The sequence below is a fragment of the Rasamsonia byssochlamydoides genome, assembly GCF_041956645.1.
Source record: "Rasamsonia byssochlamydoides strain NRRL 3658 unplaced genomic scaffold VTN77scaffold_29, whole genome shotgun sequence".
Lineage (NCBI taxonomy): Eukaryota > Fungi > Ascomycota > Eurotiomycetes > Eurotiales > Trichocomaceae > Rasamsonia > Rasamsonia byssochlamydoides.
This window is the reverse complement of record NW_027192412.1, coordinates 53,908-68,910: the sequence shown is the minus strand read 5'-3', so window position 1 is coordinate 68,910 and position 15,003 is coordinate 53,908. Positions and strand designations below refer to the sequence as shown.

Sequence of the window (15,003 nt, the reverse complement as noted above, 5' to 3'; positions counted from 1 at the left end):
GACCAAGCCTGCGGCAATACCCTTCTCTGTTTGTTTCAGGGTATCCACCAGAAGGGGGACTTCGGTCATGGTCTGGTAAAAAGCTCGGGGGCAATTGTTGACAGTACGATGGAAGTCATCGAGACGTGATATCACTCTCTCGCCGAAGTCAACGATCTGGACGATGTTGGCAATAATGCCCATTACGGCAAGAGCTTCCGCCATGTCGTCACCCAGAACAACCAACAACTCAGTTTTGATCCTGCATCAAGCGGCTGCTGGAGCAGCAATTCAAAGAAGAATGGAAGCGAAATCATCATGAAGAAGTTCAAAGAGCACAGCAGCAGCTCTACTTAAAATCTGCAGCTGTATAGCGAGGCTGTGTTCACTGCGGGGCAACCTGCTGCGAAGCCTGGCGGCTAGTTGCATAAAGCAGAATCAACTGTCCAACGAGTATAGACAAAGTACCTCATTGTAAATTTCTCCTGGCAAATCAGAACCCTTTCCTGGTCGACATTTGATCAGAAAGCGCTTAGAGCATGCCTTCAGATTGGATAATCTTTGCTGCGGGGGCGACAACACACAGCAGCCGCATGAAACAATCATGCCTCTCCAATCAATCCCACAAGCACAGGCAGCAGTCATCATCTCGAGACAGACCAAGATCATAACTGTCAAATAATAGTAACAGAAAGTAGGAATGTGAGGCTTTGGGGATCAATCTGAGTGAAAATGTGCAACAACATCCAAGGGTCTCCAAACTGTGGAAATGAGTTTGGCGGGTAAATTAATGGTACAAGTTGGGTAGAAACGCAGAAATAAGGATGAAGACAGGGAACCGGGCAACAAAGACACCGGTGGATAGGAATCCCCTATACTATAAGAACTTCAACTTCTGTTTGTACATGTCAGCGTTCTTTGTGTATGCTCACCACCCATGCCGTTTGCGGAAGGTCTCCTACCACTACCCCGAAGAAACCGGATCTATTTTTGATCTCTTTGTCGCCCTACAAGCCTAAATATGGGCTCAAATACCCCAGAAGACTGCTTCCTGTGGTTATGCCGATTAGTTAGTTTGCTACTATTAATTTCAATTCGGTCTTGCTCCATGGTTGATTGCCTGTTCCGCCGACAGTACACATTGTCGCGTGGCTGTAAAAAGCAACGTTATAGATATAATAAATATACCATACCAAATTCATAGAATCTACCCACCTAGCCCCTATTAATTAGTAAGAGATATATATATCAATATTAGGCTATTAGAAAGGGATATATATTAGTAAGGGAGACAAATATATTACTAAGGGATAATAATATTAAGAACTATAGCAAGGAATATAGGTAGGGAGCCTACCTAGAAAGTAGATAATAAATATTAGCCACATAATATAAGAAATATGGTAAAGAGAAAGATTATAAGGAATATGAGCAGGGAGCCCGCCTCGAAAGTAGGTAATAAAAACTACTTATAAGAGTAGGTACCTAGGCCTAAAGGCAAAGGGTCCAGCCATCTGATAGATCAGGTACATTACATACGTATTTGCTCTACAAAGTTCAAACCGTCGAGCGAAGCGAGACCTGTAAGGCTTGTATTATTAATAGCGAAAGCCGGTGGCGCAACACAAAAGACAAAGCCTGCCGTTGGTACTGTCATTACAGGATGCATTTACCAAAGATCTTGCAAGGATGTGCTCAGATAATATCCTTAGACGAAGTGATCCATGTCAAACATTAGGAGCCTGATCTGTTCTCTTATTTCGACAATGCCTAGCGCTTGGGAATACACATAAGACTCAGACACATGATAGGCCCTTTGTGGGCATTCTCCAATTCCAGATATCTTCCTTCGACTTCAACAATCAGGATGCCATGGGGCATAAGAATCTCGTCCATATATACAACACAACTTCAGATCTCACACCTGCTTCTTTTTCTTCTCCAACAACGGGCGGGATGATGGACGAGGACTAAAAAAGTCCAGGGAGCATATTCTCCTCAGGTAGAGAGTCCGGCTCGACCTGATCAAGCAGCATTATTTATGAATCATGCTCGATATAGTTCCGTCCAAGATCATCCCGAACCCAAAACGCTGTACAACAGCGGCATGCAATGCTTTAGTAATATGATTATCATTATTGTTGCAGGTTATGCAATTGATTCCCATCTCACTCTCAAGTCTCACTCGAAGGAGTGTCGGTATGATTATCATTCTCGTCTTTCTTCTCATCATCATGGTCCACCTGCGGGGGATTCGCCTTTCCCTGGCTGTCTCCCAACAGATGAGAGGGATATGGCTCCAGATCGCGGCTACTGGTGGAAAAAGTGGAGATCACAGATGGGTGTTTCTCGTGGGTTCTGTTACCGGAGGCAGTAGAAAGGCTGTCTGAGGATAATGTAGAATGCTCAGTCTCCGCGGGGGTGGCTGCTTGTTCCGAATCCATTGACGTTGGACTGAGATAAGTACTGGAATCGACAGCGCCATTGTTGAGCTCTCCATTAAGAGAGTTCAAACCACCCTCAATATCACGCACAAGCCGAACATATTCCTCAGGAACGAGCCCACTTTCACCGGTTTTGGGGTCCTCAGCCACCAACCAGCCTTGGCCATGTCGGTACGAAACCAATATCACCTGACCCTCCTTCAAAGGTAGCTCGTTTTCATGCTCTCTAGTGAAATCAAAAAGGGCGACGGCTTTTCCGTGCATCTCTTCATCTGGTGACGCAATGGAGAACTGGTAATCGCGAGAGTACCGAGACGGATCCGTATCGGAGATATCGTCGTCGGAATCAAAGTCCCTGTCGTAACCATAACTCTCGTTATCATACGACGAGTAGTCCCCAGTCCCATATGTTCCTTCACTAGTGGGATATGTGACGAACTCGCCACCGGGTCCATCATCAGTTGAAACATCGTCTTTCACATAATATGTCTCGCTACCATCCCCATTCAAGTTCACTAGCGTGCCTCGATCGCTTTCATTAGAGTAACCGCGGCGACTGTCACCGGGACTTCTCCCTCTTCTCCCGTCTCCTAAGGTGTGTGCAGATTTATGTTTGCGATGACGAGACGTAACGATCGGGCTATGCAGATCCTCATCCTCACTATATGGAGGCCCATCGCCGAAGGACATGGCAGGAAGATGCTGATGTCCATGAGCGCTGTCGGATGACCAGGATCCCGCAGACCATTCACCCTTTGAGCCATCCCATGACGCAGGTTGGGGATCTGACAGTCGTCTGTTCTCGCTAGCGGGAGTAGACACACCTGATGTGGGTGGCGGAGGTCCATAATGAAGAGGGTGGATGGCTGGATACGCAAAGTCGCGAACTAAGGCATAAGGCAAGCTGGACGGGTAGGCAGGAAATACAGCAGAAGGAGGTCGCGACCAATTCTGTGAAGCGAGCGACACAGTTGAGTATGTGGACAGACGGTCTTTCGCATTCGAGGACGCTCGTAATCCCGAACGCTTCGCCTGCCCATCTGTGCTTATTGGAGATAAAGCTGCAGCATTGGTGGATCTGTTTCCGCGCTCTTGCTGAGGAGACGATGCCATGGCTGTAATCAATAAAGCCTTATTGGCGAAGGGTGAGCGACTGACGATGTTCGTGCGGAGAATCGCGAATCACGTGTTTAAGGAACGTTGCGTAGGATAAAAGGAGCGATACACTAAGGGATAATTCCAGTTCACCCTAGCTTCGCATTTCGAACCCTATTTACTCAGCCAATGCCGGTAGGACTTTCTGTTCCGAGACGAGACAATGATCGGTTCGTCTTCGCAAAATTGTCAAACCGCTGGCTGTCGAGCCTTCTGGTCAATCTACCACCCTTGATCGCGGTCAATCCAGTTGACGGCAACTTTGGACAGACAGCACACAAGTACGCAACGGAGAAATGCGACAATCGGGAAAATCTCTTGCAACACTGAAAGCCAAGCAACCAGCAGATCGAAAGACTCCTGCGCAACACACCTTAGAGGAGCGTGACGAAGGTAGTTGAAATCTACGCCCAGCGCGCGAAGCGATGTACGGAGACAGATCCAAGTGGAACTCGAAGAACCCCGGGTTCAATCGAGTCGAGTCTTCGTATGAATGCGTATCCGAGCAAAGGAGGACCTTGTGTCTGAGGTAGCGACCGTCACTCAACAGGCTGCAGCTTTGTTAACTGGGTTGTGAACGTTGCGTGGCCCGACGAAACTGCGAGTTGTCGAGGCAGACTTGAGTATTCTAAATATAGCAAGCGGTCAGAGAAGGGTTGTTTGGTAAGAGACGCAGAAACACTGAGCATGTGTCGCGTGTCGAGAAGGAAGGGCAAAGGAGCGTCGGAAAAGGAGAAAGAATAGAAAACCACCAGTGCTAGTCAACACAATCGCAGGACAATGCGATGTAGGAAAAAGGGTTAAGTCAGTGCGCAAATGAAGGAGACAGGAAATCTCCGGAGATTACCTCAAGAAGAGGGTTAGTACAGTAGTAGAACCACACGCAGAATTGGGGCTCGGGCCAGTGCCAGTGGGTAGTGTTGCTAAAAGCGGCAACCGCAAAGTTGACTCGTGTAGTTTGATTGCCATACGATGTCATATAACTTCACTGTGATAGGCTCTCACATAAGGAGTAATCATAATGAGGTTGGTGAGATGAATATCAGAACCTGGATGACAACAGAGAAGGAGTCAGTGTTCAGTGAAGATGCTGTGAGCATTGACAAGTCTACGTTATACAGCAATAACTTTATCTGTGCCAGTACCGCGGTGTGAAAGTCACGTGACAAATGGGCCTGTTTGGCGTGTTTCAGGTTTTGGTCCACTGTCATGGGGATAAATCCTACCTAGGTACGGAGTAGGTAGGTACAGAATGGTATCACTATCACATCGCTGTAATAAGCAACATACATAAGCATACCAAATTCATGAAATCTGCCTAGCCCCTATTAGCAGAGATATATAAATTGGCAGAGGGATTATATCCATTATTGGTAAGAAATTATAGATTACGCTACTAGTCAGAGGTATGTTCAGTGAGGACAAATACATACTACTAACATACATACTCTGTACAGTAGCAAGAGCTATAGCAAGGAATATAGGTAGGTAGCCCGCCTGGAAAGTAGATAATAAAAATCGTATACCTACTATAGCGGAGCGAGACCCGTAAGGCTTGTGTACAATACATACATACATATGTGAAAACCAGTTTGCATAAATCAGTTTAACTCAATATACAAAACTGACAAGTCTCTGCCTTACCTGTGCATATCTATCTCCAGTTCATAGATGGACGAGGTCTCCGTTAAGACCCCAAAAGGGCTGGTGCCTGTTTAGGTACTCAGGTAGTTGCCTGTTCTAACCTTTGTCAAGAACTTTTATTGTCGCAATGCTGACACAAAGACATCATCTCTCTCTATTTTTTTCTTGATAACTCTGGCTCATCCGGAGAGACACATTACTGAAAAAAAAAGTTCTGTTGGTTTAGAATGGAAATCCTCTGCATACTCGAGCCGTTTTTGAGGCCTGCAAATGGTATGGCCTCATTTCCGTGATCTGGGGCCTCAAAAAAGCACTTAGCACCAAAGATGAGAAGCAGGAGCAAGTGGAATGGATCCGGGAAATAGAGCGACAGCATGTCGATGGAGTTTTGATCCTACAATGGGAGATCTGCCTGCGCGAAGAGGTAGCTGCACAGCAGGCGAAAGCCATATTTTCCGATAGCGGCCTGAGTCCGGAGGAGACGGAGGAACTTCAGGCATGGAACAAGGAACTGAACGAGATTGATCAGCGGCTCTAGCTCCACATGCAAGCCTTCACTGCTCTTGTCCGGCGATTCCATAAAGGGCCCTGGACACCAAAGTACCACTTTTAATGCAGTCGAAGCCCGAACTAGAGCGACTTCCTGAGAGTGGCTGTGGCTTAGAAGGAGGCTGCTGCAGTCGGGATTGCCAGTGCTATGATAAATTGCGGTAGACATCAAATGGATACAAACGACCAGAGGCTAATACTATGATTCCCGCACACTGCATGGTCCAGTGTGGTTGTTGTATCCACAACCGGGGGCTCTATAAGCCTGCTCCGAGAATCGAAAATGAGGAGAGAGAAGGGGAAAATAGGATGAGGCTATAATAAAAGGGCCCTCTTCCGGTAGAAGAGATGCACAAAAGCACCACAACAAAAAAAGAGATGTCTCTATATACCTCTAACCCCTACATTATCTGGATATATTATGGTGACTTTGTTCCTGTTGTCTGGCTGATACTTGCTTATATTACTACTTATACTATCAGTTTTGTATGTAGATATGTATATTGCCCGATTCCAACAAAGAATCGCTCCTTAAGCCGAAAATAAATAAAAAAAATGAAAAAAAAAAGTCTTTTCTAAACCCTGCTGGATTCTTAGGCATCTGCAAGTTTATCCCTATCAGCAAGAAATATATTGCTTAGCTACTACCCTTATAATGTTTTATCTCTTTATTACCTAGGAACTACCATAAAGCCTGCTTATGGTACTTTATAAGGAATTTTATAGGGGTTTTACTATAAACTTTATAGGCCTTTTTCCATAGACTTTATAAGAGGATTACTTAGGCATTATTTATAGAGGCTTTACTATAGGCTTCGCTACGTGCTCTCAAAGCAACTCGACCTTAAACAAACCTTGTTCACTGAAATAACTCATGCAAGCACTATGACCAATGTAGAGCATTTCTAGTATTTCTTTTATCTATTTCCACGCTTCAGAGTCCAGCTCTTGATGGAGAGAAAAAAAAATAGACAGCCAAAATTAAATGAGAAGAAGATAATGTCGACTTCACAAGCTCCCAGAACTGTCATTCGACAAGCAAGAAACCAGTGCCGCCATGTCTTCGAGCGAGGCTGCAGACTAGATGCAATTCACAAGCCTGCGTGTCGGAGATAATCGTGCCCGTCTGCGGCATCCCCATTGATTCTGCGAACCGGGAGTCCGATGATTCCGTATGTGCAAACATCATCGGCATTCGGAATTTGTCACTTACGTTCAAGCGCTTCGGCATACCACTGTGAGAATTGCGTAGGCGATACCGTTGCGATTACCGTCTCTGGTATCAAAAGTTCGTACAGCGTGGTGGTAATGGTGATGGTGACGGTGGAAGCATTCGGTGATTTTGCACATGGACATGAGCCCATCGACGATTCTGGGGATGTAGTCGTTGCTGCAGGTCCGGAAGAAGCCGTGGGGGATAGAGATTCGCTGCGAGAATTTCTAAGCTCAGCGAACTCCGATGGAATGGCAGCATTGTTGAGGGGCTGGTTCTCAATATAACCATACTCCATGTGAGATTCGGCGTCAACGCTCTCCATGATGTCGATATCCATGCAGGTTGTATAAGTTTCATTCGTCCCTGTCCGATTCCAAGCAGGCAATGTGGGCCAATCCCAAACCCAATAGAGGGTATAAGGCTTGCCAGTCGGCACATCCGATGGCAAGGCGATGTCTTGTTGACACCATAGATTGGCTCCCATCAACGGGTCTGCCGTGTGACTGAATACTTTTTGGCGATACTTGGAAATGCTACCGTCGTTGATCTGGTAGCAACGGCCGTCGTCGAAGTTTTGTTTTGACAAGAGAACCCCCCGCTGATCACCACCAGTACCATTTTCGTTCCACACCTTGTGAATGGCAAGGAGAGTATCGTTCTCGCGCGGGTCCGACGTGCCGTAGACGTAGACAGTGCCTCTGTTCGGTGGTTTTCCAATTTGATTCTGCGGGAGGGTGACATGACCGTTTTCCTGATATCGAAGTGCGACAGCAGCCCCAGGAGCAGCCTTGAGTCTTGGGTTGCCTGCTGTCTGATTGCGGGTCTGCTGAGTATTCGAACATATCGGGGTCGTAGGTAGGATATCATTGCTTCCTTGATTATTGGGCGGAATCAGGTAGGTCATATCGGTGTCGCTGAATCCCTTCGTATCTCTAGGAACGAAGCCACGCGGATACCCGGGGTTTCCAATGAAGGTACCATTTGGAGCAATCACCATCAGCTGCTCGATCCAGCTATGGGCACTAACTGTTGAGATCAATATGGTGAGAAGGGCTATCAAAGCCTGCATGTTGTGCCTCATGATGTCCAGCATCTGTGTCGTGGGATAACGATCGTCTCTGACGGAGAAGGAACAAGAACGAATCTGACTAGCAGAAATCTGGAGCCGATTATTGTATCTTTTTCTGCGCGTCGAAAAGAAAGGGATTCACTGTGGATGCTTTGTCACTGCAAAAGGAGATTCAGAAACAATGAACATTGTTATATCCATTGTCGAGGTAGAACAATGGCCAGCGGCGCAAAACGGTCGGAGTATGTCAGGCACTTACAGGAAAACATAGTCAGCATTTGATCCAGCAATCAGGAGGGGAGAGAAAACCAGATCACTGGTACGAACTTCAGTGCCTTTATTCTCTCTCGCCATGACATAAGACATCCAGGAACTGACAAAGTAGGAGCTTGGAAGCCTGATGGAATATCGTCCATTGTTGATAAACGGTCCAGGGAATAAGAGTGAACCAGTCTCTGATTAAGATGAAATTACCCTCGATCAAAGACGTTTGAAATACCTGGTTACGTCACGGACGCCAAGGGGAAAACATGGGCAACTGGCTCTCAGTGCAGCGCCTAAGTAAAGCCCATACAGCAGGGCGAGCGGGAGACGCCCAGCCAGTCAATCGCCCTATCCATGCTGTTCCTCGAACATGATCTTCTTAGCCTCACGACATGAACATGGCATGCTTGTTTCAGAGCCACAATTCTGTAATTATTCAGTGACTGTGCATAATTCACTTGTTACGACCGGATTGCCACATCTTGAACTCTTCATCTGTAGCCGTTGTGATATGATAGGCTTGCTTGATGCAGTGACAACACAGTAAGTGGACCAGCAACGCTTCTGTGTATGTATATCCCCATTTTGATTCCCGGAGAGATCTTCAACGAAGATACCTACCAATCCACGTTTGATAGCAAATGACGACGGCGGCAAGGACTCCCCCTCAAGCGCTGGGTACATCACTACTCCGTATAGCGCCCACCGAAGCGCTACTCCGCCTAGTCAAGGAATCCCAAGGATTGCACTCGATGCGTTCTCTCTGAATGATGCTTAGAATCAACACACAGCTATCATCATCCAGAACTGCAGTTGTTGCAAAGTTTAGTGATTGGTCCTCGAAGAGCGCCATTGATTGGCTGGTACCTTGATGGCCCCAAAGTGACGGCGCTCCCGCCTGCAGCAAGGACGAGTGACAGTAGCCACTCCTCTGGACGTGCAGATGTTGGCCCGGAACACTCGTTTCAGCTCATCATCATCCAGGATGTCGGGCCTGAAAGAACCTTTGTCGGTGAGGTTGATTCTTACTGTCCTACCTGACATTCCAGTAGTAGGTTCCTTCGATGATTGTCACTTCGGATTAGCTTATATACACACCACTTGACAGTGCAATCAAGGCCGCAAAGGTATCCAAGAGATCATAGTCTTCGTGTCACAGAGGAACCCAACATTCTACTATAGGTACATGAAGAGACGTGGCAAGCTTGCAGTACTAGCGTCGGACCTGCAGACAAAGGGGTATCAACACACGAAAGACAGCGGTTTGAGGGATTTTCCTTCATTCTTTGTTCGTTTTCCTTTTTCCTTTTCCCTTTTTTTCCCCCTTCTTGATAGGAGATAGGTAAGGTAGAGTTGCTGCAGTGAGAGATGTTGATAGCAGATAACGTGTTGGGCCAATGCTAAAGGCGGTCAGCCTTCCTGGGCATAGCGTAGTGCTTACTAGCAAAATGGCGGGCGAATTGCTTGGCTCGGGGGCTTAGACATCGAGCTAACGACGCAGTCAAGTTCCCGCTTAACCCACCGCCCCTAAAGCAGGTTGCTGAATATTTTTGACGAGCGGCGAGCTGAGTTCTATCAAGGAGAGAAGGGAGACAAATTCCCATTGACGTCTGCCAGCGTCAGTCCTCCTCTTATCTCGACTCAACGTCGTTGCTCTCTTCCATCTCTCGGGTCTCTCGTGGCAATCCGCTCCGTCCGTGCGGTTGCGAGCCGGCTTTGAGGTAGTCGGGCTCTCCTTTCCCCTGGCTGTTCATCCAGCCATTGTCGAGAAATCCAGGGGAAGAGTTTTGCTGGCACTACAATACTTCTTGCTACGCCCTCCTGCAGCAAGAAGACTGCTCAGTTCGAGCTGAAATCTGTTAGATGTATGTGTTGCAGTTGACGACTCCCAAGGCGCTATAGTTGACTCCTTTTCTGTCCGCAGATCGTTTCAACACGATTCCGCACGATTATCCCACCAAATGTTTGCCAGCAATTCAGCAAATCGAAAGACTCTCTAATTGCTATTATCTCCCCCCTTGATCCTACAATCACATCTGGTATCCAACAAGTGGCCGTGAGACTCGAGAATCTACCACTACCAGCCTACACCGCTACATTGCATTATCCGCTATATCGGCCGTGATGGCTACTTCTTTGATTCCGCGGAGGTTTCGCCCCGCGGGGTCGGATAATGTTGCTGAACCCAGCTGGTTGAGGCGTCAAGTGACCGTCCTGCTTCAATCAGTGTCCCGTCGTGCATGCGTGCATCCGATCCACACCATTGTCGTGATTGCGCTGCTTGCCAGTACAACCTATGTTGGACTTCTCGAGGGCAGTCTTTTCGACGCATTCCGCAGTTCGGGAGGCGCTACGAACCAATTGGATGTCAAATCTCTTCTCTACGGGAGTAGAAACCTTCGTCTGGGGGAGCGTACCTCATGGCGATGGCAGGTCGAAGACAATTTGACCTCGGAAGATCGTGAGGTGAGCATTGACCTTTCCCACCGTAAATATTCTTTGCAAAATGCTAAGAATGAAAATTAGCAAGTTGCCCAACATCTGGCACTTACGACCTTTGTTTTCCCCGACTCGTCCTGGAAATCCACCTCTACTGCGCCGTTGGTCGATGACATCCCTATCCCGGAAAACGCTTCTGTTCGCCCCGTCCCTCATACCCCCAATCTCTTCTCTCCTTTCTCGCACGATTCATCGTTGGCGTTCACCGTTCCCTTTGATAATCTACCCGATTTCCTCAGGGCAGTCCAAGAGATCCCCGATCCAACCGCCGAGGAGGACGCGACGGAGCAGAGAAAATGGATCATGAGGGCAGCACACGGGGCTGGGTCGCGTAGGGCCCTGAAGGTCTGGCTTACAGATGCCTGGAGTTCTTTTGTTGATCTGATCAAGGTAGGCACCAGTAGCTGTATTGTCTTTTCCCAGCAGCATTCTAACATGTCTTAGCATGCGGAAACCATCGACATCGCCATTATGACCCTAGGATACCTTTCGATGCACCTGACATTTGTGTCCCTTTTCATTTCCATGAGACGTTTGGGCTCAAAGTTTTGGTTGGCAACGTCAGTTCTCTTGTCAAGTGTTTTTGCATTCCTGTTTGGTCTTCTGGTCACTACGAAGCTCGGTGTTCCGATCAACATGCTGCTACTCTCCGAGGGGTTGCCTTTCCTTGTTGTGACGGTCGGTTTCGAAAAGCCCACCATCCTGACGAAGGCAGTCCTGTCCGCGTCGACTAATGCCAAACGCCAAGCTGGTGCCAATGGACGTCACGTCAGTAACAGCAACGTCCCCAATTCGCCCAAGTCGATTCAGGACTCGATCGATCTCGCCATCAAAGAAGAAGGCTTCGGCATTGTCCGGGACTACTGCATTGAGATTGGTATCCTGGTGGCCGGAGCTGCGTCTGGAGTCCAAGGCGGACTGCGGCAGTTCTGCTTCCTCGCCGCGTGGATTTTGTTCTTCGACTGCGTCCTGCTGTTCACCTTTTACACCACCATTCTCTGCATCAAACTTGAGATCACTCGCATTAAGCGTCATGTTGCACTGCGGAAGGCTCTGGAGGAGGACGGTGTGTCTCGCCATGTCGCGGAAAATGTGGCTTCGAGCAATGACTGGCCACAGATGGGTTCGGACAGCAGCAAGAGCAACGACACCAGCGTCTTCGGGAAGAAAATCAGGGCTGGTAGTGTGTCCAAGTTCAAGATGCTCATGGTCGGTGGGTTTGCTCTGGTGAACGTCGTCAATCTATCCACCATCCCGTTCCGAAACCCTGCTCGGGGTGAGAGCTTCCCTGTGCTATCGAGGATGTCCAACGTGTTTGCTGCGACCCCGATCGACCCTTTCAAGGTCGCTGAAAACGGTCTTGATGCCATTTACGTGACTGCAAAGAGCAACAAGCTTGAGACCGCAGTGACGGTTCTTCCGCCTATCAAGTACAAGCTGGAATACCCTTCTGTACATTATGCTCAGCCGGAAAACCGTGGAAATTTTGACATCGAATACACTGACCAACTGCTGGACGCTGTCGGCGGTAGAGTTCTTGAAAGTCTCCTGAAGAGCGTTGAGGATCCCGTCATCAGCAAATGGATCATCGCAGCCTTGACGCTGAGCATCGTCCTGAACGGGTATCTGTTCAATGCCGCACGATGGAGCATCAAGGAGCCCGAAGCAGCCGCTTCGGCTGCGAAGGCTGCTGCTGTCGAAGAGCCCAAGCCCGAGGTCGCAAAGGTTGAATATAAGGACGATGGAACCCGGAGGACCAAAGAAGAGTGTGAGCAAATGTTGAAAGAAGGGAAAGCATCCCTGTTGAACGACGAGGAGCTTATCGAGCTCTCACTCCGGGGAAAGATTCCTGGGTATGCCCTCGAAAAGACTATGACGGATCAGCCCATCATGAGCCGTCTGGAGGCCTTTACCAGAGCAGTCAAAATTCGCAGGGCTGTCGTTTCGAGGACTCCTGCTACATCGGCCATCACAAGTACCTTGGAAACATCGAAGGTTCCCTATAAGGACTACAACTACACACTCGTCCACGGAGCCTGCTGTGAGAACGTTATTGGTTATCTGCCTTTGCCGCTTGGTGTGGCTGGTCCTCTTGTCATCGACGGGCAAAGTTATTTCATTCCCATGGCCACTACTGAAGGTGTGCTGGTAGCGAGTACGAGTCGCGGCTGCAAGGCTATCAATGCGGGAGGCGGTGCTGTTACTGTTCTCCATGGTGACGGCATGACCCGTGGTCCCTGTGTGGGATTCCCGACGCTTGCTCGGGCTGCCGAGGCGAAGAACTGGGTTGATTCCGAGGAAGGGAGGAACATTCTCACGGCCGCATTTAACTCGACCAGTCGTTTTGCCCGTCTCCAGTCCTTGAAGACTGCGCTTGCCGGCACGTATCTTTACATTCGATTCAAGACCACGACGGGCGATGCCATGGGCATGAACATGATCTCCAAGGGTGTGGAAAAGGCGCTTCATGTTATGGCCACCGAATGCGGATTTGACGATATGGCGACGATTTCTGTCTCGGGCAACTACTGCACGGACAAGAAGGCCGCTGCTATCAATTGGATTGACGGCCGAGGCAAGTCGGTGGTCGCAGAGGCTGTCATCCCCGGTGATGTGGTAAAGTCCGTTCTCAAGAGCGATGTCAACGCCCTGGTTGAACTCAACACGAGCAAGAATCTCATCGGCAGCGCCATGGCCGGCAGTATCGGTGGTTTCAATGCACACGCGTCCAACATTGTTACCGCTATTTTCTTGGCGACGGGACAGGATCCCGCACAGAATGTTGAAAGCAGCAACTGTATTACGATTATGAAGAAGTAAGTATCCCCTTTTCTGTGGGGGACGATCCTGCTGACTGGTGTTAGTGTTAATGGTAATCTCCATATCTCTGTGTCAATGCCATCCATCGAAGTTGGCACCATTGGTGGTGGCACGATCCTGGAAGCGCAGTCGGCGATGCTCGAGATGCTCGGAGTGCGCGGCTCCCATCCCACGAACCCCGGTGACAACGCACGTCAGCTGGCCCGTATCGTCGCCGCCGCAGTCCTTGCTGGTGAGCTCAGTCTGTGCTCCGCCCTCGCTGCCGGCCACCTGGTCAGGGCGCACATGGCACACAATCGGAGCGCGGTCCCTACACGGTCTTCGACTCCGGTGTCGTCCGCCGTGGGCGCTGCAAAGAGCACTGCCGAAAAGCTCGCAATGACGTCTGCGAGGTGAGCACGGAATTGGTCGCATATAGCAAAAGTAATCCGATTCTTGGTGTTTGCCTTCCGGTGCGCGTTGGAAACTTTCGAGACACATAGATTGGCGTCCCTTTTGGTGGAAGCGTCTTGTTGATATCGTTGACATGACGTTTGGATGGATTGATACCTCCGCCTTTGACTCGCTTCCTTTCGTTTGGCTTCTTGGCCGTAACCAAGCATATGACCGCGATGCCCCTTTTTTCTGTTGTCCTTGATGTTCATCTCTTCGATGTGTATATTATTGCATGTCCGATATGAGAGAGATTCCTGTTTGAGATCTCTTTTCTCTAATTCTTGGATGCATGCATCATGTTATATACTTACCTTCCACCCGAAGGCATGTGCGGTCTGTATAGACGGGATATTTTTCCCAGAATACCATCATGCCCAATATTTAATCTGAAAACCATTCTATCTGATATCCAGCGAGATGCGAATCATGTGTTAAACAAAAGCCAACTTGTAGGGACACCAGGGAGTGTGTAACTATGCAGGTACGGAGTACTTTGATTTATATCCAGGGTTACCCCTGCCCCGGCCTAGCGGACCCTGAGGTCTTTCCCCAGTCATTCTTCATCCACATGACGAGTACTGTCTCACTGTCCGGTGTCCACTGCTGCTTGCAGGGGAAAAAAGGTCTTTTCATATCCTCCCCCTTAGTGAACAAATATAGTAGCAACATTGGCCTGGGGATGTAAACAACACCGATCGAAACGTACCCGCAAACCAGTGCAACAGAATAACCAAATTAGTTGGTTAGCTCCGTATTAAATCCTGCATAGGGAGGTAATAATAATATTATAGCTGTATCTGACTATGTGCACAGTGCACTAATCTAGTTGTGACTACTCCGTACCTGCCTATCTCAAAGGAGGTAATCCGCCGTAACCTCGTCGTGAGCTGTGATGGAGGCTGGGCGCTATTTCTTGCTCAGGGGTTCAA

General features: G+C 48.6%; 4 protein-coding genes across 4 annotated transcripts; 2 read left to right on the top strand and 2 right to left on the bottom strand.

Moving 5' to 3' along the window:
* Positions 1 to 2,153: 2,153 nt before the first annotated feature.
* Positions 2,154 to 3,536, bottom strand: VTN77DRAFT_3994 (uncharacterized protein; the record flags this gene model as incomplete). Its single annotated transcript, XM_069420003.1, has 1 exon — positions 2,154 to 3,536. The coding sequence occupies one exon, from the start codon at positions 3,534 to 3,536 to the stop codon at positions 2,154 to 2,156; it is 1,383 nt and encodes a 460-aa protein (XP_069277898.1).
* Positions 3,537 to 5,449: 1,913 nt separating this feature from the next.
* VTN77DRAFT_3993 (uncharacterized protein) lies at positions 5,450 to 5,760 on the top strand (the record flags this gene model as incomplete). The annotated part of the gene is made up of 2 exons (XM_069420002.1): positions 5,450 to 5,495; positions 5,549 to 5,760. 2 exons carry the CDS (start codon positions 5,450 to 5,452, stop codon positions 5,758 to 5,760), a joined length of 258 nt encoding a protein of 85 aa, XP_069277897.1.
* A 1,216-nt stretch (positions 5,761 to 6,976) lies between these two features.
* On the bottom strand, positions 6,977 to 8,080 carry VTN77DRAFT_3992 (uncharacterized protein; the record flags this gene model as incomplete). Its single annotated transcript, XM_069420001.1, has 1 exon — positions 6,977 to 8,080. One exon carries the CDS (start codon positions 8,078 to 8,080, stop codon positions 6,977 to 6,979), a length of 1,104 nt encoding a protein of 367 aa, XP_069277896.1.
* A 2,364-nt stretch (positions 8,081 to 10,444) lies between these two features.
* On the top strand, positions 10,445 to 14,035 carry VTN77DRAFT_3991 (uncharacterized protein; the record flags this gene model as incomplete). The annotated part of the gene is made up of 4 exons (XM_069420000.1): positions 10,445 to 10,786; positions 10,847 to 11,209; positions 11,264 to 13,635; positions 13,684 to 14,035. The coding sequence occupies 4 exons, from the start codon at positions 10,445 to 10,447 to the stop codon at positions 14,033 to 14,035; spliced, it is 3,429 nt and encodes a 1,142-aa protein (XP_069277895.1).
* Positions 14,036 to 15,003: the final 968 nt, after the last annotated feature.